General features: G+C 39.4%; 1 protein-coding gene across 6 annotated transcripts in view; it reads right to left on the reverse strand.

The window, feature by feature from the left end:
• ARFGEF1 (ARF guanine nucleotide exchange factor 1) overlaps nt 1-23,740 on the reverse strand; it is a 167,653-nt gene that overhangs the window by 24,690 nt on the left and 119,223 nt on the right. For 3 of the 6 annotated variants that reach the window (XM_078352578.1, XM_035276406.3, XM_078352580.1), the window contains 7 exons: nt 16,095-16,224; nt 14,653-14,788; nt 14,432-14,570; nt 11,780-11,834; nt 7,323-7,455; nt 1,706-1,845; nt 119-287 (listed from right to left, as the gene is read on the reverse strand). In XM_078352578.1, the coding sequence (XP_078208704.1) occupies nt 119-287; nt 1,706-1,845; nt 7,323-7,455; nt 11,780-11,834; nt 14,432-14,570; nt 14,653-14,788; nt 16,095-16,224 (902 nt within the window). Of the gene's footprint in view, nt 1-118; nt 288-1,705; nt 1,846-7,322; nt 7,456-11,761; nt 11,835-14,431; nt 14,571-14,652; nt 14,789-16,094; nt 16,225-23,740 lie in introns of all 6 variants that reach the window. The other 3 variants (XM_078352577.1, XM_035276405.3, XM_078352579.1) reach the window with 1 other exon arrangement.

The raw sequence follows: 23,740 nt of genomic DNA on the forward strand, positions 1-23,740 counted from the left end.
GTGTACATATAGTGACTTACACAGACCTACAGTAGACAGCCAGTGAGTTTTAATACCTGCATGTACCTGTCCCACATCCATCAACAGTGAACATGAACGGGAGGTTTGTGCAGCTTACCTGCCTTCCACAGAGCAGTCCTCTGTTCGTTGTTGGAATTAAATGCTTTTGCAAATCTATGTGACTCTAATAAGCAGTCCAGTAGCTTAAAAAGTTGTTGTGATGTTAAAAACCGGTACATTCCTTGGTCTTGAGTATCAACTCGAACATCAAAGTCCACCGCGTCTCTCTTTGGAAAACAAACCACCCCAGGATATATGCACAGTCACAATAATTTTAGTGAATTTAGAACTCAATGTTCCCCAAAGACCAGTTTTACAAGAAAGCCATAGATACACTCAGCTTGCTCTAACCTAACAGAAAGTAAGGGAAGGTCCACCTTCTGTTGCGCATCTTCATCCCCGAACACCACCTCCCATCAGCCCAGCCCCTCCTGGACTCCCAACTCCCTGGCCCTGCGCTCACTCCTCAGCGCCTCAAGTCCTCTTCTCAACTGCTTTGGAGTCCATGCACCATGATTTTAATTATTCTCTTTCACAACCCCTCACCTCTTCTTAATAACTGACTGGCAAAACTGCCTACTCCGTGTCATCATGTGTGACTGGAGAAAGCAGACTGGTTTCTCTCTAAACCGGTAGGCTCTGCTGCCCAGACCTTGGCAGCCCTTGGCCTAGGCCATGTTCCTGGCCAACCAGCTCATGTTTTCACTTCTCAAGTAGCTAAAACATTCTTCCAAACCTCATATGGTAGATGACTTTTCTTTCCATCTTAGTGAGAAACCAGAAACTGGCAGAGGAGGTCCCTCACAAGCTCCTAACCTAAATGTACCAGCCTTCCTGCATCCATAAGCTTCTCCCCAGCCCTCTCTTTGGAAAAGAATTGTGTGGGCTTCTACCCCAAGTGATTCCCACTCTGTATGAAGTACTATATATCCAGTCACTCAAAAACATGGCCCTAGCAACTGCTCCTCTCTTGCCTACACTCAGTTCTTTCTCTCCCTACCGGAAAGCTCTTACCAGTGAACATGCTGCTATATTACCAATTGGGAGAACAAAACAGCAAACCCCTCTCTTGACCTCCTCACACTCTATCACATTTCTCTGTGCCTTTATAGTGAAACTTATTAACCAAGTACTGGCTGAGTCCATATCTTCTCTTCTCTCTCTTCCCATTACAATTACGCTTTTGTCTTTTATATAACATTTAACACATAAGGTTCCAAAGTCCTCCAAATAGAGGGCAAGTCTCAGATGTAGTATCACTGACCTATCCAGAGCATTTAACAAGCATCTGATCACACGCTTCTTCTTAAAGAGTTTTCTTCATCTGACTTCCAGGACAACTGGCACCTGCTTCCCTGCGCCTCCCCACCCTGCCTCATGGGTTCTTGTCCTCAGTCTCTGCTAGCTGCCTCAGCTCCAGGATTTGTAGAGAAAGATGTCCCTGGGGCTCAACTGCTGACCCTCCTCACTGGAGGATGGCTCTAGCCATCCTCACTACCTCATGATGGGATCCAGTCTCATGGCTTAAAAGGACATCTGTATAATGAAGGCCCCTCAAATTAATTCTGTAGCCTGACTCTACAGCCCAGACCAATAGCTAACTTCCTACTTAACAAAAAAAGCAGCTGTCCTCCCTTCTCCTTACCTGGGCTGCAGCTAAGTTTTCCGCATCTTCCTTCTTACTTGTGGCTGGGAAGAAGACAATGTTGTCGATAGTCTGGATGAGTTCCAGCTGCACAACACATTTAATCAACAGGGCAGCAAACAATTTTTGTTCTGGAAATTCTGTGAGGAAACCCCATCAATGCACATGCAAACAAAAAATTATTTTGAATCCTTTATAATTTCCATGACATTACAATGCTAAGGAAACAATATGTATTTACATATCATACTGAGAAGGACATTACTGCTTTTGCACACAGGCACTACTCAGTAAAAGTTTAACTGATATTCAGAAAAGCCTTAGAAAAGTAATTGCGCTATGTGATTTAGAACAAGCTTGTCCAACCCACAGCCCGTATGTGGCCCAGGACAGCTTTGAATGCAGCCCAACACAAATTCATAAACTTTCTTAAAACATCATGAGACTTTTTTTTTTTAAAGCTCATCAGTTATCGTTAGTGTATTTTACAAGTGGCCCAAGACAATTCTTCAGTGTGGCTCAGGGAAGCCGAAAGATTAGACACCCTGATTTAGAACAATGAATATGTTCAAGATGTTCCTGCTAAAATTTTTTTAAAAGATTCAAGTTGTTTTTAACAAAAATGTAACAAACGGCTAAAAATCTAAACTAAAATACTAACTGTAAACCCAAGTCCAACCTTTGAAAATAGGGAATAAAGCGGCCGGGCACGGTGGCTCACGCCTGTAATCCTGGCACTTTCCAAGGCAGTCGGATCACCTGAGGTCAAGAATTCGAGACCAGCCGGGCCAACATGGTGAAACCTCATCTCGACAAAGCTACAAAAATATTCACCAGGCATGGTTGCACATGCAATTCCAGCTAGAGGCTGAAGCAGGAGAATTGCTGGAACCCAGGAGGCAGAGGTTGCAGTGAACTGAGATCATGCCACTGCACCCCAGCCTGAGCGAGAGCGTGAGACTCCATCTCAAAAATAAATGAATACATAAATAAAATTTAAAAAAAGAAAATAGGTTGTATGAAAACCTATGACATAAGAAAATAACAGAACAGATCAATGTGAGACAGGAAGTGAGGGCAGCCAGGACTCCAGATGAACCTATGCAATACTGTGGTTTGGCCACAGCACATGTTTTATTTGGACCCAGAGTCATAGTTGTGGCTGAAATTACCTCTTATTTTCAAAGAGATCCATCAGCAAAGAAGTCTATAAAAGTTAAGCTGGGCCAGGCACAGTGGCTTATACCTGTAATCTCAGCACTTTGGGAGGCTGAGGCAGGCAGATCACGAGTTTAGGAGTTCGAGACCAGCCTGGCCAATATGGTGAAACCTTGTCTCTACTAAAAATACAAAAATTAGTCAGGTGTGGTGGTATGCACCTGTAGTCCCAGCTACTTGGGAGGCTGAGGCAGAACAATCACTTGAACCCGGGAGGCGGAGGCTGCAGTGAGCTGAGATCGCGCCACTGCACTCCAGCCTGGCGACAGAGCGAGACTCCGTATCAAAAAAAAAAAAAAAAAAAAGGTTAGGCTGAACACATTACTTCAAAAGTAACCAAACTTCAAAGTAACAAAAGTGCCACCCATGTTCCCCTCATTAGCTATACACAGCCACATCCCTCTATCCTGAACACATTTGTTCCAACAGGGTGTTTCTGACAGTCTGTTGGCCTATGCGGACACAGTCATGAGAGTGCTCCAGTTGTCTGATCATGCCAGCTAAGTAGCTAAGCAACGCAGCAGCATGAGGTTAGAAAAGAGGACTCAACTTCTGAGACACTGTTGCCACGTGGCCCAGGGGACCCAGACCATATCACCACAACTCCATCGCAGATTCTCAGGGGCAGCTTTGGCAGGAAGCTTTCCAGGAGGCAGACAACTGCCCAAAGGGAGCTGCCTACTAGGCAGTCTTGGGGCAATGGCTCCAATGCCGGGTGACTTATAATCCCTATTTCTTTCTATTATGAAAAACACTTTACTACAAATTCCCTTTTCTGGCACTAATGTGTGGAAGATAAATTCATGTTTTAGGGATTTTGGGGGGTAGAAAAACAACTGACTTAAATTTATTCTTACTGAGGTCATTAATGAAGGCTCCTTTCCATAGACTTTTCATAAACACTATTCTATTTAACATTTAGTTCTTGGTACTGGATCTTAAGTTAAAAAAACAAAGAAACCTCTGAGTCCTAAGGTTATTTATCTCTTCCTCCAAAATCTTGTCTTCTTAGTCCTTTATTACAGTGACAGTGGCACAGGCAGTCATCCATTCACTCCCTTATTCAAGTCAGAAAAACATCTTAGTCCCTGAGGCAAGAGACACCTAGTAGCACCTGGACTCCAGAAGGGACTTAGCAGTAGATGGAGATTTTATGAGACCTATTTTCATCAGTTCCAACATGAGTTTTTCAGGGATGTTAAGAGCTTCCAGCAGAGACCCAGACAGTCTTACAGATGAAGCTGTACTCTCAACAGGGATTCGAAGCTCTTCATACTGGTGCCCTTTCAGACCTGGACAGGGATCATAACTACAGTCTCACTAGCAAGGACCAGGAGCACTTTTGAAGACAGTATCTATTTGGACAAATTTTACGGCCTGACACTGCTAGGGTTATATTAGTCGACCATTTCATTGTCCACACAACAGAGAGCAAAGCAAAGCAGATTTTAACTATGTGGGACTGCAGGCACTGAATCAACTTGACGGAACAGCGGTGTAGAAAGAATGAGGCTGGTTTGTGCTGTGATTCTTTTTACTGAGTTGGAGAGTCAGATGGCAGTTGGCCTCTCCATCTAACAGGGGAACCACAACCTATCCACTAAGGAAAAGAGCACATGGGAGCAGGGTAGCTGCTTGTTCTTCCTCCAGCTTTACCTGTTCTGAGTCAACAGGTTCAGATGAACCTTGCCTAAAAGTCTTCCAGGGGAGCAAGAGTGGAATGTCTGGCCTAAGGATGCAGTCTGAATTGACAGCTGATGGTGGCAGGAAAGCAGAACCCTTGCCCCAGGAAAAAGGACAGTTTCAGAGTAGCCACGTGCACACTTTCCACTGTGGGAAGACCAAGTCCTGCCCTCACAAAGCTAAGTGTGTTTAAATTCAGTCTTGAGGCTGAGAGTGAGAAAAGCCACTCACTGTTCTGTCCTCCTGGCTTTTCTCGGTGTAGACTCAAGCTGCAAAGGATTCCTATATGAACCATTCTGTTCTTTGGAGAACAGGAATGAAAAATGAAACCAGGCCACTCACTACTACCTCTTTCCCCTTTAAGAAATTAGCAGAACACAGTGACTGAACAAAGAAGCTCCTTTCCAGTATGATATAACAAAGCCTATGTTCTCTCAAGAACTGTAAGCACCTAGGATTTAAAAATTCCCTGAAAAAAATTAAATCAAAATGGATCAATGGCCTAAATAAAGGTGCGAAAAGAATAAAACTTCATAGGCGAGGCGTGGTGGCTCACACATGTAATCCCAGCACTTCGGGAGGCTGAGGTGGGTGGATCAGTTGAGGCCAGGAGTTTGAGACCAGCCTGGTCAACGTGGCAAAACTCTGTCTCTACTAAAAATACAAAAATTAGCCAGGCATGGTGGCATGTGGCTATAATCCCAGCTACTAGGGAGGCTGAGGCGGGAGAATCACTTGAATCTGGGAGGTGGAGGTTGCAGTCAGATGAGATCGCACCACTGCACTCCAGCCTCAGTGACAGAGTAAGACTGTCTCAAAAAACAAAACAAAAAGAATAAAACTTCAAAGGGGGAAATTCTCATGACCTTGGATTCTGACAATGAACCAAAGACATGGCTAATAAAAGAAAAAAGGAAAATTGGACTTCATCAAAATTTAGAAACAGGCAAAGAACATGAATAAAAATTTCTCCAAATAAGATATGCAAATGGCCAACAAGCACATGAAAAGATGCTTAACAAAATGCCAGCCAAAACCACAATGAGGTTCAACTTCTCATCCACTAGGAGGGTTGTTGTTTAACAACAACAAAAAAAGACATTGGCAAAGACGTGGAAACTCTGGAATTGCTGGTGGGAATGTGTGCTGCCACCAGCTACAGAAAATTGCTTGGTTTCTCAAGAAGTTAAACATAGAATCGCCCTATATGAGCTAGCAATTCCACTCGTAGGTAGAGAACACAAAAAAACGGAAAACTGGTATTCAAATGATATTTGTACATAACAGTTTGAAGCAGCACTATTCATGACAACTGCAGGTGAAACAAACACATAGTCCATCATCAGACAAATGGATAAACAAAATGTGGTCCATACATTTGGTGGACTATTACTAATAAAAAGGAATGAATTACTGATTCATGCTACAACATAATGAGTCTTGAAAACATTGTGAGAGTAGACAGACACAAAAGTCTATATTTTGTATGATCCCATTTATATGAAATATGCAGAATAGACAATTCACAAACAGCTGATTAGTGGCTGCCAGGGGCTGGGGAAGGGAGAAGAGAAAATGGCTGTGTAACAGTTATGGGTGGGGAGGCTCCCTTTAGGAGTGATGAAAATGCTTTGGATCTAGACAGAGGTAGTGGCTGTGAATGTACCAAATGCCACTGAATTATTCACTTGAATATGGTTACTTCTGTTACATAAATTTCACCTCAGTTTTTAAAAAGTTCCCAAAGTTCTGTTTTTAAAAGTTCCTGTTTTCCTGTACGGAGGCTGTGGTCTTTTCTAGGTGTTATAATTTTCCTTCAGCAAATGAAACTGAACCAATACAGTAAAAAGGTGAAGGGTTCCCCTTATTTGTGAAAAGGCGAGGGAAGGAATACAGGTGACCTGTGTATCCCTGTGTGGAGATAGGGGTGTGGGCGGCAGTGAGGGAAATGAGCACAGGCTGACTAAGGTTGAGGAGCAATGTGGAGAAGGCTTTCTTCTTAAAAAGTAGGGTGTTCCTGGCCAGATGTGATGGCACACACCAGTAATCCCAGCATGTTGGGAAGCTGATGCAGGCAGATGGCCTGAGCTCAGGAGTTCAAGACCAGCCTGGGCAACATAGCAAAACCCTGGTCCCTACAAAAAATATAAAAAGTTAGGTGGGTGTGATGAGGCATGCCTGTAGTTCCAGCTACTCGTGAGGGTGAGGTGGGAGGATCGCTTAAGCCTAGGCGGTTGAGGCTGCAGTGAGCTGAGATCACACTCGAGCTTGGGTAACAGAGTGAGACTCTGTCTCAAAAACAAAAAAAAGAAAAAGAAAAACAAAAACAAAACACAGAAACAACAACAACAAGTGGGGTGTTCCTGCTTAGAAAGCAACAGTTCCTCACTACTTCCCTGTGCGGATGGGTAGAGGAAGGCATGCTAGGCCTTACTTTTGCAGAAAGAACATGGGGTTGGTTGGCATGCAGAAGGGGATGGAGAGAGACTCAGGTGCTTGTTGGTGGAAAAAGCTGACATTTCAGGTATTAGCAGACTTCTTGACCTTCTGTAAGAGGGCATCTATCTATCAGAGGGTGTCCAAATCAGGGTAAGCACAGAAAAGAGGTGATTATACAATTATAGTATATGCTTGTTAATAATAAAAGTAAAACCAAAAATGTTGTCCCTTTCCTACATAAAACACTAATTTATTTTTATTTAGAGAAATAACTCACTTGCTGTAGATTTAATTTTGCTGATTTCTTCATTAACAGCAGAGGCAGAAACCAGTGGTGCTTGTGGTCTGTTATCTACTGATCTTGGCTGAATAGAATCATGAATATCTACAGACTTCTGTGATATTGTATCCTAATGAAAAAATTATTATAAGTATGGTTAATAAAGTTTATGGGTGAAAATATTTTCTATAATGCTATTTTTAAAAATTATATTATGTCCCTTTGAAAATGATGTTTTACACGTTACAGTTAAAACACAATGAGAAAATTATTTAAAATTACCTGTACATAAAGTAAAGCTGACTTTCTTACCCTCATTGGGCTCAGGTTTGATACCATCCAACAGCAACAAATAAAAATGTGAAACTTCAATGTGCAGAGAAACTAGTTAGCAATACCCGCAAGTGTTCATGAAATCTAAACAGAACACACACTTGGCAGAGAGGAGGGGCTAAGCCCAGGGATACCTTCTGCAGGGGTAAATTTAGAAAAGGATCTTCTGTCACCCACAGACCCAGGGACTAGAAAGAAGAGTATGAAGGTGACTGTCTGGGAGTGTCATATCATGAAGAGAAGCTGGATGCTGGAGTCCAACAGACCTACATAAGAATTAGGCTCTGGTGTTATAAAGAGTATAATCTTGGAAAAATGATTAATTTCTGATCTACGAAGAGATAATATACTTTCCTTGCAGGTTGTTAAGAACTAGAAATAATAAATCCGAAACACTAGCAGCACAGTGTTGGGCAGTAAATGGCGGCTGATCCTACTACTCCTCAACCTTGAATACTCTGGTGATTTCTAAAATGTTCTCCCCAGAAAACTAAACCTGCACAAAAACTAGGTCGCAAAATTGGGGATTTAAAACCTTGCTCTTATTAGAGGAAGTTTTGGATGTTAGGTACATTGTTTTCTCAATTTTTCTCACTAACAAATGAGGATAATTTTTTTTTGATGTCCCAAGTAATAGTGGGGTCTATGCTGAATGGACAATATCAGCACACAGAGTCATGGAGCACCATGGGCAAAGTACTAGATGTCACAGTTCTTAATGACAATTCAGAATGAGATTTTTCTGTGAAATTGAAATTTTAACTGTTGACAATGTGTTCAGAAAGTAAAAAGTTGTGGGGGACAAATCCAGTCAGTGGGCATTAGTTTGCTACTTTACAGTCTCCTGCGTTTAAAATTCAAAAAGGTTATTATTGGGAGGAAGAGTACAAATTAGAAAAGACCTGTAAATTAAATAAGAGTATTGTTCCAAAAATAATTTTCTGATTGTTAGGGATAAATGGGAATTATATTTACAAATTACTTTTAAAGAATTCAGAAAATTGTGTGTGGGGGAGGCAGGGTAGCAAGATAAAAAGAGGGAGGAAAGCAAGGGTTGGTAAAAACAAATGTAAAATGCTAACATTTGGAGAAACTTGGTGTAATGATTACTTTTGTGTCAATTTGGCTATAACCCAGCACCAACATCCTATATACTTAAGCCAGATACTGAAGTCAAAGGACAAACAATTAATTCAATTAAGTGCCATTCCAGGTTTTATAGATGTAGTTAACATTTATAGTCAGTTTACTTTAAGGAGATCGTCTTCAATAATCTAGATGGGCCTTGTCCGATCAGCTGAAGGCCTTCAAAACTGAGCAACACTGAGGTTTCCTGCCTGTGAACTGCAGCTTCAGCACTGGCTAAAGGGTTTCCAGCCTGCCAGCCTCCATCATCACATAAGCCAGTTCCTTAAATCTATTTTTATCTCTCTTGCTGGTTTTGTTTTTCTGACGCTGATAAAGATTTTGATACCACAAATGAAATGTGGCTGTAATAAACACCTAAAAATGTGGAAGTGGCTTTGGAACCAGGTAATGGTAGAAGCTGGAAGAGTTTTGAGACACATGATAGAAAATACCAAGATTGCCCCAAAGAGACTGTTGGTAAAAATATGGATGTCAAATGTGGTTCTGGTGAGGATCCACAAGGAAGTGCGATATATGAGAGAAAGCTTCTACCATCTTAGAGAACACATCTACGGCCATGAAACAGATTATTGGTACAAATATGAATCTCAAAAGGTGCTTCCGGTGAGGTCTTAGAAGGAAATCAAGAACATATTATTAGATACTGATGGGAGAGCCTTATTGTAAAGTGGCAGAAAACTTTGCTGAATTGTTGGATGGAAAGCAGAATTCTAAGTGATGAACTTAGATATGTAGTTGAGATTTCCAAGCAGTGTTGAAGGTGTGGCCTGGTTTATCCTTGCTGTTTACAGTACACTGCAAGAACAAGATATATTGAGGAAAGAACTGTTAAGCAAAAAGAAACTAGTACTTGATGATCTGAGAGGATCTTGGCCTATTCAGATTGAAAAGGATGCTACAATTAGGAAATGAATAGTTAGGAAGGCATGCTTTGGAGAGAAGGGCAAGACTACAGCTGGACCACTTTTTGCCAAAGACATTAGGTATATGTCTAGTGGATTTGATCAGTCATCTCAGCAGAAACCAGGAACATAACAGGTCTATCCAGAAAGATGTGTGGATTGCCCTCTGTTTAATAGCTTGGTTTCTCTTAACACATACAGAAGCCCCACAAGGATTTTGAGAATGATACACCAGCAGACATAGGGCTAGCCTAGAATGAAAGGGACAGAAACAATAAGATTAAGGGAGGCTGACTTCTAGGATTCTACAGGCAGAAAATGGGTCAATAGAGGTGCAAATGTGCTAACCTTTATGAAAAAGAAGAACTGAGAGCACAGGGCTCAGGCCCAAAGAAATAAGCCATGACCCCAGAAGGCAGAATATCAAGCCACACAGAATTGTTCTCAGGCCTTAAAACTCAATCGAATTATCCCTGCTAAGTTTCAACCTTGCTTAGGACTGGTGATCTTTTGTTCCTTCCAATTTCTCCTTTTTGCAATGAGAATGTCTATCTTAGGCTTGTCCCACTACTGTATTTTACAAGTTACTAACCTGTTTTCTAGGTTCACAGGTCCACAGATGGAGATGAATTTTGCCCCAGAAAAGATCATATTCAGAGTGTCACCCATTCCTAATTAAGATGTCTGAGATGATCAGATTAGGGACTTTTGATGATATTTAGATGGGATTTTGGACATAGTGTTGATGCTGTAATGAGTTTAGACTTTTGGGGACCTCAGAATGGGGTGATTACCTTTTGCCAAAGGATGGACATGAATTTTTAGTTGTCAGTGGGTAGACTGTAGTGGGATGAATATTGTTCCCTAAAAGGTATGTCCAAGTCCTGACCCTTGATACCTGCAAATGTTACCTTACTTGGACATAAGGTCTTTTCAGATATAATTAAGGATCTTGAGATGAGATCATTCTGGATTTCAGGTAAACCCTAAATCCAATAAATAATGTCTCCATAAAACAAAAAGGAGAGGGAAAGATTTAACACACACACAGTGAGGAAGACTACAGATAGAGGCAGAGATTGGAGTGATATGCGAGGAAGTCAAATAATGCCAAAGGTTGTCAACAGCCACCAGAAGCTGGAAGAAGCTAATAAGAATTTTCCCTCAGAGCCTTTGGTGGGAACATGGCCCTGCTAACTCCTTGATTTGGGACCTGTGGTCTTTAGAACCATGAGATAAGAAGTTTCAACAGTTTTAAGCCACCAAGTTTGTGGTAATTTTTTATGGTTGACCTAAGAAACCAATACATTGGGTGAAGTTTATATTAGAATCCTTTGTACTGTCTGGTGTTACTTTTCTATAAGGTGAAATTATATAAAAAGTTTAAATACTATCCAACAATATCTTCAGCTTTGCATGGAGATAGCTAGGTAATATGGCACCTTCTCTCACAACCCTGAAGAAATCATTTTGCTCTATGTCCTATTAAAAAATAATTTAAAATACTCCCTTCATGGCACTTAACAGAGAGACAGATTGTCTGTGAAACTTACCACAGAATTAACCTCAAAATTCTCGACCAAATTTATGCCGTCTTCTTAAAACAGATGAACTCACTGCAATGATATGAATGTTTCTCTTCCCTCCTAAATTCATAATGAAACTCAATCCCCAACACAACAGTATCAACAGATTGAGATTTTAGGAGGTAAGTGGGCCATGAGAATTAGCGCCTTAAAAAAGGGCTGGAGGGAACTGGCTAGGCCCCTTTCTGTCCCTCCTCCTTCCCACCATATGAGAATGCCCCACCAAGTGAGAATGCAGCAACAAGGTGCTATCGTGGAAGCAGAGAGCAGTTTCTTATCAGACATCTTGATCATATAATTCCCAGCCTTTGTAATTGCAAAAAAATAAATTTCTATTGATACATAATCCAGTCTCAGGTATTTTTTAATAGCAGTAGGAATGACACTTACATATAAGGGTTTGACCATAATAAAATTACTCATCACAAGTAACTAATTTCAATATACTTTATTGACTAAAACTTACCAATGGCTTTTCACTTACAGGAGATGGAGGTAGGGGGGCAGTTTCTCCAGAAGTGGGTCGCCAGGTTAAGAGCCTTTAAGATATCAAAACCACATCAATCCCTAGGAGGCTATGCCACATGCTACATCCAGCATATTTTGAAATGGGCACAAGAAATGTAACATAAATACACCAACTACACATTCCATCTTTGACTACTGCTAAGAGCAATTTCCTGAAAAACTAGTAGAAAGTTTAAAATATGTATTTTTAGAAAACAATTAAGTGGCATTTAATATAATTAAAAGGGTAATCTGTTACCAATTTTGCATTTAAAAAAACACTAAAATGTTTTAAAAATTTCAAACCTCCTTTTCCTAAACATAAATGTCATCAAATATTTTTCAAAGTTAACAGACTTCTCAAAAGATATTCATAAAATTGGCCAGGTGTGATAGCTCACATCTGTAGTCCCAGCACTTTGGGAGGCTGAGGCAGGAGGATCATGAGGTCAGCAGTTAGAGACCAGCCTGACCAACATGGTGAAACCCCGCCTCTACTAAAAAATACAAAAATTAGCCAGTGATGCTCATCTGTAATCCCAGCTACTCAAGATGCTGATGCAGGAGAACTGCCTGAATCTGGGGGTAAGAGGTTGCAGATCATGCCACTGCACTCCAGTCTGGGCAACAGAGTAAGACTCCATCTCAAATTAAAAAAAAATTCATAAAATTAAAACTAAAAATATTTATAAAATACTTTAGATTCTTTTAAAGTACAAAAAATAAAAATTCTGTCCAAAAGAGAAATGAACTTGAACTGAATCAGGTGCTCAGGATAAAAGCATAATTAAGGACCGAGTTCTAGTTTCTGAGAAACAGGAGTTTCTGCAGATATATGGCAAATAGATTATTTCAATTCAATATGAAAAAAGCTCTGGTATAGATATTTCTATCAAGATTTCTTAGTACATGCTCTTTAAGGTTCCTGAGTATATAATTCAATAAATTAAAACAGAAGCAGTGCTTACCAAAAAGAATGTACAGCACAATTGGTTTTTGTAAAGAAAGACAACAGCTAAACTAAGCAAGAATTTATACTATCTTTGACATAAGGGTCACAGATAAACTGTGACAGACACATATCATTTGTTAGTAACTCACATTGCTCCAATAAGAGTGCACACACAAAAAATTATACAATAGTTGGAACAGGACAAAAAGATTACTATGTGTCATTTTAGTGCAGTCCTACCAAGAGACTGCTTTCCCAGGGGTGTGTTTCTTTTGACTTCCTATGTACTACTGATTAGGATTTTCACAAGGCAATTATAAGAATACAAACACAGGGGTTGGATGTGGTGGCTGATGCCTGTAATCCCAGCACTTTGTGAGGCAGGAAAATCACCTGAGGCCAGGAGTTCAAGATCAGCCTGGCTAACATGATAAAACCCCATCTCTACTAAAAATACAAAAATTAGCCAGGCGTAGTGGCGGGTGCCTGTAATCCCAGTTACTCGGGAGGCTGAGACAGGAGAATTGCTCGAACCTGGGAGGTAGAGGTTGCAGTGAGCCAAGACTGTACCATTGCATTCCAGCCTGGGCAACAAGAGTGAAACTCCGTCTCAAAAAAAAAAAAACCACACAAACATATTTAATTTATGTCAACAAGAAGTTCATGAAGCTTAAGAATCTGGATTGACAATTTTCATATCCACTTTTGTGCCAGTGCATACCCATGCTCTAAATAAGAATCTACCTGTAAATGTAAAAACTGTAGATGTAAGGTAAAATTATGTGCAAACCTTACTCCCAGAGAGCTCCTGGGGGTAAGCTGGAAAGTAAGTTCCAGTCTGTCCTTCAAGTCATCCAGGCGCTACCATGATAAGTCATTTAGCAAGACAATGTTTTAGCTTCCTCACTGATAAAAACTATCTCACTAGCCAGGCATGGTGGCTCATGCCTGTAATCCCAGCACTTTGGGAGGCTAAGGCGGGCGGATCACCTAAGGTCGGGAGTTCAAGACCAGCCTGACCAACATGGAGAAATCTCATCTCTACTAAAAATACAAAATTAGCCAGGCATGGTGGTACATGCCTGTAATCCCAGCTACTCGGGAGGCTGAGGCAGGAGAATCACTTGAACCTGGGAGGTGGAGGTTGCAGTGAGCTGAGATTGTGCCATTGCACTCCCGCCTGGGCAATAAGAGCGAAACTCCATCTCAAAAATAAAAATAAAAATAAACTACTTCACTATAATTCCATTTCAAACTCATCCCTTGGAGAAAGACGACAAGCTGTTATAAAATCTGAAATACAATATGTGAAAATAGATTTCCTTAGATTATTTAAATCTTCAGTAACTGAAACATAGGCCAAGATTTTTTTTTCAACTCAAAACCACTGCTTGGTTTGATCTGAATAAATAAAATCTTATAAAAGTCAGTATAATTACTTCAAAGTTTGGATAAACAGACAAAAGGTTTTGGTTTACAAATAATTTAATTCATATATCTGTTATAGTTTAGAAGAGTTTGATTTGTAATAAATCTAAATCTATGTAACAGACAAGTGTAAAAGGATTTCTGTTATGAGAAATCACTAGTCACTATCAAACTGTTAATTACTAGTCACTCTCCAACACATTCACCATACAAATATAAATGTAAAGTTGTATAAAAATTTCTTCTTACGCATGTGGGATTGTGGTTTTGAAGATATCCAGTGTGCAGTTGCAAGTTTTATCCCAGATTTCTAGGGTAAATTTTTCACCATTCAGAATAACAACGTTCTCTAAACAATTTGTACCAGATCGTGCTAACTGCTCATTGTCTAGGAAAGAAAAGAGCAACTCATTTATATATTACCAGGAACACATTTAACACTTTGTGTCACATATCTGGTATTGACCTACCTTGCTGCACACACCAGTAGAGCTGAGCAAAAATATCATCCAAAAGTACATCACTGAGTACTTCTAAATACTGAGTGAACACATCACAGATTGCATAAAGTGCATGATTGCAAGTTGTTGTCATCCATTCAGCTTTCTGGGGAAAAAAGTTGTTAAATGAACATCATGCCATTCACCAACTACTACGATTAAAAAATACACACACACACACACACACACACACACACACACACACACACACATGTTTTCATATTTAAAACATATGGCTGTTAGTCTCCCTTTTCGAACACTGAATTCCCTCTAGAATGTTATAGTCACTTCAACTTAAAATCTGATATCGATTACTCTTCATTACCCCATAACCACCTATGTATGTAATAATTTATTTTTGACATGACTTGTTTTGCATATTTAAAAAAACTATCACCATATGATCTCGATATTAACATTGTAACTTTTCAAAGTGCATGAATAGCAACAGCTGGTCTTGCTCTAGAATATGACAGAACATTAAAGGGAAATAAAGAAGAGGTAAGAATTTGTACAAATGGGGCTAGCATAGATTTAAAATAAAAATGGCTTTCCTGAAGTATGGTTATCTGAAAATACCATAAAAGAAAGGCTATACAAAATAACTGTAATTTCTTTATTTTTTTCAAACCCATAAAAAATAATTGCAGAAGTCTGCATTTAATACTGCTATATGAAACAAAAGGGGAAAATGTACAGGTCTCTTGACACATTTCCTAAAATGTATACTGTAACTGGTTCATAGTAAAATATGTTGAGATAAATAAAATAAAATTTACTTTGTATTCTTTATTCAATGCAAAAAAATCACTATATAATACTAAAGGAAAAGTTACTAATGTTTTATACTTGTGACTGTTGAAATGAGGAAAAGAAATGGAAAGGTCAAGGAAAACACTGAAAACAAAACAAAAATCAATTTATCAATTCAGTTCTATCCTCCACAGTTTTTTTTTTTTTTTGAGATGGAGTTTGGCTCTTGTCTGTCACCCAGGTTGGAGTGTCACGGTGCAGTCTTGGCTCACTGCAACCTCTACCTCCCAGGTTCGAACGATTCTCCTGCCTCAGCCTCCCAAGTAGCTGGGATTATAGGTGCCCACCATCATACCTGGCTAATTTTTGATTTTTAGTAGAGACGGGGTTTCACCGTGTTGGCCAGGCTGGTCTCGAACTCCTAACCGCAGATGATCCACCCCCACTTGGCATTCCAAAGTGCTGAGATTACAGGCGTGAGCCACTGAGCCCGGCCAGTGTTCTTATTTATAAAGATATACTATTATATTCTCATGCCTTAAAGAAAAAATTTCTAGGAATTCTTTTCTGTACTTAATTTGAAACAGTAAAATGTACTGGGGATAATACTGAGACTCTTTTAACTTGACTAAGCTAATGAAAATTGTGTGTCCTCTTACCTCTGTCTGTTGTTCTGGCAATTTCATATTGTCAAAGATTCTGAAAACAATTCTAAATAAATCCTGCCACCAGTGTTTTTCGTAAGTGTGGCCATATGTTTTCATTATTTCAAACATTACTGTTAAACCCCTAAAATGACAAAACATAATTAGAAAGCTATAATAAAAAAAAGCATACTTCTCCTAACATAGTTTTTACAGTTCAGAAAGCTACTAAAAACAGAATGTTTAAAACTAGTCTGAAATTAACACATGACACTGGGTTATAAAAAATTTAAGTTGTACAAACAACGGGTTCCTTTAGGATACATCATTCAGGGGAAAAAACCTCTAAAGGTCTTGGACGTAAACTTGTTTCTTTATTTTACTTTTCCTTTACTCTTACCTTGCCACTGCAGCATTTATAAACTGTAAACGGAATAAAGATGATCTTTGAAACCAATGAGAAGGAAGATACAATATACCAGAATCTCTGAGACACATTTAAAGCAGTATGTAGAGGGCAATTTGTAGCACTCAATGCCCACATGAGAAAAGAGGAAAGATCTAAAATCAACACCCTAACGTCACGATTAAAAGAACTAGAGGAGCAAGATCAAACAAATTCAAAAGCTAGCGGAAGACAAGAAATAACTAAGATCGGAGCAGAACTGAAGGAGATAGAGACACACAAAAAAAAACGCTTAAAAAAAAATCAATGATTCCAGGAGCTGGTTTTTTGAAAAGATCAACAAGATAGATAGACTGCTAGCCACACTAACAAGGGAGAGACGAATCAAACAGCTGCAATAAAAAATGATAAAGGGGATATCACCACTGACCCCACAGAAATACAAATTACTATCAGAGAATACTACAAACAACTCTATGCAAATAAACCAGTAAATCTAGAAGAAATGGATAAATTCCTGGAAACTTACTCCCAAGACTAAACCGGAAGAAGTCAAATGCCTGAACAGACCAATAACAAGGTCTGAAATTGAGGCAGCAATTAATAGTCTACCAACCAAAAAAAGTTCAGGACCAGACAGGTTCACAGTCGTACAGAGGTACAAAGAGGAACTGATACCATTCCTTCTGAAACTATTCCAAACAATACAAGAAGAGGGAATCCTCCCTAACTCATTTTATGGGCCCACCATCATCCTAATAACAAAACCTGGCAGAGACACAACTAAAAAAGAAAATTTCAAAGTCAATATCCATGAAGAACACTGCTTTGAAAATCCTCAATAAAATATTGACAACCAAATCCAACAGCACAGAAAAAAGCTTATCCATCAAGATCAAGTCAGCTTCATCCCTGGGATGCAAGGCTGGTTCAACATACGTAAATCTACAAACGTAATCCATCATATAAACAGAACCAAAGACAAAAACCACATGATTATCTCAGTAGATACAGAGAAGGCCTTCGACAAAATTCAACAGCCCTTTATGCTAAAAACTCTCAATAAACTAGGTATCGATGGAATGTATCTCAAAATAATAAGAGCTATTTATGACAAACCCACAGCCACATCATACTGAATGGGCAAAAACTAGAAGCATTCCCTTTGAAAATAAGCATAAGACAAGGATGCCCTCTCTCACTCTTATTCAACATAGTATTGGAAGTTCTGGCCAGGGCAATCAGGCAAGAAAAAGAAATAAAAGGTATTTAATTAGGAAAAAGAGGACGTCAAATTATCTCTATTTGCAGACGACATGACTATATTTAGAAGACCTCGTCATCTCAGCCCAAAATTTCTTTACGCTGATAAGCAACTTCAGCAAAGTCTCAGGATACAAAATCAATGTGAACATCACAAGCATTCCTATACACCAATAACAGAGAGCCAAATCATAAGTGAACTCCCATTCACAATTGCTACAAAGAGATTAAAATACCTAGGAATACAACTAACAAGGGATGTGTGAAGGACCTCTTCAAGGAGAACTAGAAACTACTGCTCAAGGAAATAAGAGAGGACACAAACAAACGGAAAAAGATTCCATGCTCACGATCAGGAAGAATCAGTATCGTGAAAATGGCCAAACTGACCAAAGTAATTTATAGATTCAATGCCATCCCCACCAAGCTACCAATGACTTTCTTCACAGAATTGGAAAAAAACCACCTTAAATTTCATATGGAACCAAAAAGAGAGCCCACATGGGCCAAGACAATCCTAAGCAAAAACAAAAAACAAAACACAAAAAAACAAAGCTGGAGGCATCACACCACCTGACTTCAAACTATACTACAAGACTACAGTAATCAATCAAAACAGCATGGTTCTGGTACCAAAACAGAGATACAGACCAGTGGAACAGAACAGAGGCCTCAGAAACAATGCCATCTGATCTCTGACAAACCTGACAAAAACAAACAATGGGGAAAGGATTCCCTATTTAATAAATAGTGTTGGGATAACTGGCTAGCCACATGCAGAAAGTTGAAACTGGATCCCTTTCTTATACCTTATAGAAAAATTAACTCCAGATGGATTAAAGATGTAAACATAAGACCTAACACCATAAAAACCCTAGAAGAAAACCTAGGCAATACCATTCAGGACATAGGCATGGGCAAGGATTTCATGACTGAAACACTAAAAGCATTGGCAACAAAAGCCAAAATAGACAAATGGGATCTAACTGAACTAAAGAGCTTCTGCACAGCAAAGGAAACCATCATGAGAGTGAACTGGCAACCAACAGAATGGGAAACAATTTTTGCAATATACCCATCTGACAAAGGGCTAATACCCAGAATCTACGAAGAAGTTAAACAAATTTACAAGAAAAAAATAAACAACCCAATCAAAAAGTGGAGGAAGGATATGAACAGACACTTCTTAAAAGAAAACATTTATGCAGCCAACAAACATATGAAAAAAGGCTTATCATTACTGGTCATTAGAGAAATGCAAATCAAAACCACACTGAGATACCATCTCATGCCAGTTAGAATGGCGATCATTAAAAAATCAGGAGACAATAGATGCCGGAGAGGATGTGGAGAAATAGAAAACGCTTTTACACTGTTTGTGGAAGAGCAAATTAGTTCAACCATTGTGGAAGACAGCGTGGCAAGTCTCAAGGATCTAGAACTAGAAATACCATTTGATCCAGCAATCCCATTACTGGGTATATATCCAAAGGATTATAAATCATTCTGTTATAGAGACATATGTGTATGTATGTTTATTGTGGCACTGTTCAGAATAGCAAAGACTTGGAACAAACCCAAATGCCCATCAATGATAGATTGGGTAAGGAAAATGTGGCATATATACACCACAGAATACTATACAGCCTTTTTTAAAAGGAAGAGTTTATATCCTTTGCAGGGACATGGAAAAAGCTGGAAACCATCATTATCAGCAAACTGACACGGAATAGAAAACCAAACACCTCATGTTCTCACTCATAAGTGGGTGTTGAACAACGAGTACACATGGACACAGGGAGGGAACATCACACAATGGGGCCTTTTGGGGGAGGGGCCTAAAGGAGGGAGAGCAGCATGTGGGGGGATAGAGGAGGGAGGATTAGGAGAAATACCTAATGTAGGTGATGGGGTGATGGCTGCAGCAAACCACCATGGCACGTGCATACCTATGTAACAGACCTGCACATTCTGCACATGTACCCCAGAACTTAAAGTATATATATAAAAAAACTATAAATGGAATTACAAATTGAAAAAGATAATCATTTGAGTGAATATTAATTTTGTGGCACTATAGCCAAAAAAGAAAATGCATATATAGCAGTCTAAGAACAAAACAAAAGTTAGATTTCGGAAAATCTTTTTCAAAGAACTATGGGGCTTTTTATTCAACACTAGAAGGCTTATTCATGCAACATCCCCAAACAAAAGGATTTATAGAATGAATCCACTAAGGCATAAGCTCCATGAGGGGAGGGTTCTGTGTTTCATTTCTTGCTGCCTGGGAGGCAAGCAATAATCATTTGCTGAATAAATTGCTTAGTATCACATTGACCAGCTTTTGAGTAAGTGCTAAAACTGAAACTCAAAACTGCTTTCTTCATTCCTTACTGTTTCTTGAAATACTACCTTTTTAGAACCATTAGAAACTTTAATCTTTTCTCTATTCCTTTTTCTGGGAAAATACAGGCACCCCCAATTTAGAAATAGCTTATATTTCTAAAAGTTTGATAGTAAAACAGAACAAAATTTTCTTTGAAAGGCTCCCATAAAGACTGGAATAGAGCTGAACTCATTTGCTGCCATGCTACCCCCAACCTTAGTACATGCCTCATACATAGCAGGTTCTCCACAATTTTTTATTAAATGAATGTGTAAAGTAACATTACAATACTTAGGGCCTACAGCAAGTTCACACTGGTCTATTTGATCCCTAATATATCTAATGTGTAATCTTAGCAGCGGTAAAGAAACTGTAGTAAAGAAAATCCTGGGAAATAAAGTCTTCCACAGGAGCTGCCTGTCAAGAGTTTCCACCACGGGATGCTAAACCCATAGTTCCCTCCTTGTGCTGGAACAAGGCTCCCTCATTCTCCATCTGCTGAGCTCAGTTTCTATTTCCTCCCACTCCAAGTAACTGGATGCTGCCTCTCATGGCTAGGGGTTAAGTAGATATGGGCAATCCTGATTTTTCCAGGGCTCCAGGTAAATACAGAGATCAATCGTTTCCAAGGATTTTTACTGTAGAAAGTCTTTTTTTTCTAAAGCAATACTTAAGTAGCTCATGTAGGGAAAAAAGATTAGTCATGTGCCACATGGGACATTTCAGTCAACAACAAACTGCATATAAGACAGTGGTCCCCTAAGATTATAATAGAGCAGTTCCAATTGTCTTATGACATTGTAGTTGTAACTGTCATTAGATCACAGGGCAACAATTTACTCACATTTGTGGTGATACTGGTGTAAACAAACCTACCATAGTTCCAGTCATATAATGATAAACAATTACGTTAATGACTAATGTACTTACTATATACTGTACTTCTTATCATTAAATGCAAGTGTACTCCTTGTACTTATACATTTTTAAAAAGTTAACTGGAAAACAGCCTCAGGCAGGTCCTTCGGTAGACACTCTGGAAGAAGGCATTGTTATCATGGAGCTGTCACGTGTGTTACTTCCCCTTAGGACCTTCCTGTGGGGTAAGATGTGGAGGTGGACGACAGAGACATTGATAATCCTGACCCTGTGTAGGCCTAGTTTAATGTGTGTCTTTGCTTTAGTTTTTAACAAAAAAGCCTAAAAAGTAAAAAATAAAAATAGAAAAAAGCTTATAGAATAAGGATATAAAGAAAATATTTTTGTATAGCTGTACACTGTGTTTTAAGCTAAGTGGTAATATAAGAGTCAAAGTATTTTAAATTTTAAAAATTATAAAGAAAAACGTTACAGTAAGTTATGGTTAATTTATCGAAGAAAGAAACGTATTTTTTTATAAATTTAGAGTAGCCTAAGTTTACAGTGTTCATAGAGTCTACAGTAGTGCATAGTAATGTCCTAGACCTCCTTCACATTCACTCACCACTCACTCACTGACTCACCCAAAACGGTTTCCAGTCCTGCGAGTTCCATTCATGGTAAGTGCCCTATTACAAGTTTTATCTTTTATGCCATGTTTTTATTGTACCTTTTCTATGCTTATATGCACACACACACACACACACACACACACACACATATATATATATATATATTTTTTTTTTTTTTTGAGACAGAGTCTCATACTGTCACGCTGGCTGGAGTGCAGTGGTGCCATCTCAGCTTACTGCAACCTCTGCCTCCCAGGTTCAAGCAATTCTCATGCCTCACCTTCCCAAGTGGCTGGGATTACAGGTGTGTGCCACCACACCTGGCTAATTTTCGTATTTTTATTTTGAGACAGACTCTCACTCTGTTGCTGGGGCTGGAGAGAGAAGTGGCACTCTCGGCTCACTGCAACCTCTGCCTCGTGGATTTAAGTGATACATCTGGCTCAGCCTCCTGAGTAGCTGTGATTACAGGTGCCCACACCCCACTAATTTTTTTATTTTTAGTAGAGAAGGGGTTTCACCATGTTGTCCAGGCTGGTCTTGAACTCCTGATCTCAAATGATCTGCCCGCCTGGGCCTCACAAAGTGCTGGGAACAGGCATGAGCCACTGTGCCTGGCCAAATTTTTGTACTTTTAGTAGAGGTGGGGTTTTATTATGTTGGCCAGGCTGGTCTTGAACTCCTGAAATCAGGTAATCAGCCCACCTCAGCCTCCCAAAATGCTGGGATTATAGGTGTGAGCCACCGCAACCAGCCTGTTTAGACACACAAACATCACTGTGTTAACAGCTGTCTATACTATTTAGTATAGTAACATGCTGTGCAGATTGTACCCATGGAGCAATAGGCTATGCCATCTAGATTTGTGTAAGTACATGATATGATGTTCACACAATGCTGAAATTGCCTAGTAACGTGTTGTACAGAACATATCCCTGTCATTAAATGATGCCTGATGATATTTGAGACTAATTTATGTTAATTATTTATCCCTAAATCTATGGAATTTTGGAAGAATCAAATGAGAATGCACACAAAATGTTTTTTCTAACCACAGTGTTACACAAATTATAGTGCTGCACTTTTTTGTTTTTGTTTTTAAAGACAGAGTCTTAACTAAACGTTAGGGATTTAAAAATATGCCTAGGATGAAGTACAGTGGTGTGATCAGGGCTCACCATAACCCCAGCCTTCTGTGCTCAGGCAATCCCACCTCAGCCTCATGAGCAGCAGGAGCTAGAGGCATGCCCACCACGTCCAGTTAACTTTTTGTTCAAAGAGATGGGGTCTCACCATGTTGCCCAGGTTAGTTTCAAACTATCCTCCCACCTCGACCTCCCAAGGTGCTGGGATTACAGGTGTGAGCCACTGCATCTGGCCCACATTTTAAAATGTAAGCTAAATAGCAGCTCATACAAATCCTGGGATGAGGCAGGAAAATCAAAGGCCATCACTGGACAAAGTTTACTGATCTTTTCCATCTCCTTCACTAACTAGAACACACACACACATCTTCTTTTTTTTTTTTTTGCCAATCAGTTTGAGCTTATAAGGTTGCTCAGGTTAGTCTTGAACTGATGACCTCGCCTTCGCAAGCGCCACGACCTCCAGCGGGAGCCACTTTGGACCCCACATCTTCTTTAACAATTAGAATCTACCCATAATCTGAGCATGGAATATGGTGAGAAACAAGGTACCACAGCGCCAAGCAACAGCAGGCTAAGAAAGCAAGTGGATCCTCCATCAAACAGACTTCTACAAATAAATAAGGGTGAGGGGAGAACGTGCTGAGTTTTCATGACCTGCTAGTCATGATATATTAGCCACTCCACTGAGGTAGCTGGACAATTGAAATGGGGCTACCTTGAATTTTATCAAATTCCTAATAGGTCCACTGATAAACAATCCACCATGTCTAAACATAAAATAAAATGTTCTATAGTGTTCTCATAATTACTAAGTTTTATGACAAATCCCTAAGGTTTAAGTCCTATTTTGAATTATCTATTTCATAAGAATTTCTGATTTAACAAATAATGCTATAAAAACGAAAATTTTCTTGGGATATAAGTCAAATTTAACCTTGGTGGGGTACAGGTGTGGTTCTGGCATAAGG

Source organism: Callithrix jacchus, chromosome 16 (assembly GCF_049354715.1).
Source record: "Callithrix jacchus isolate 240 chromosome 16, calJac240_pri, whole genome shotgun sequence".
Lineage (NCBI taxonomy): Eukaryota > Metazoa > Chordata > Mammalia > Primates > Cebidae > Callithrix > Callithrix jacchus.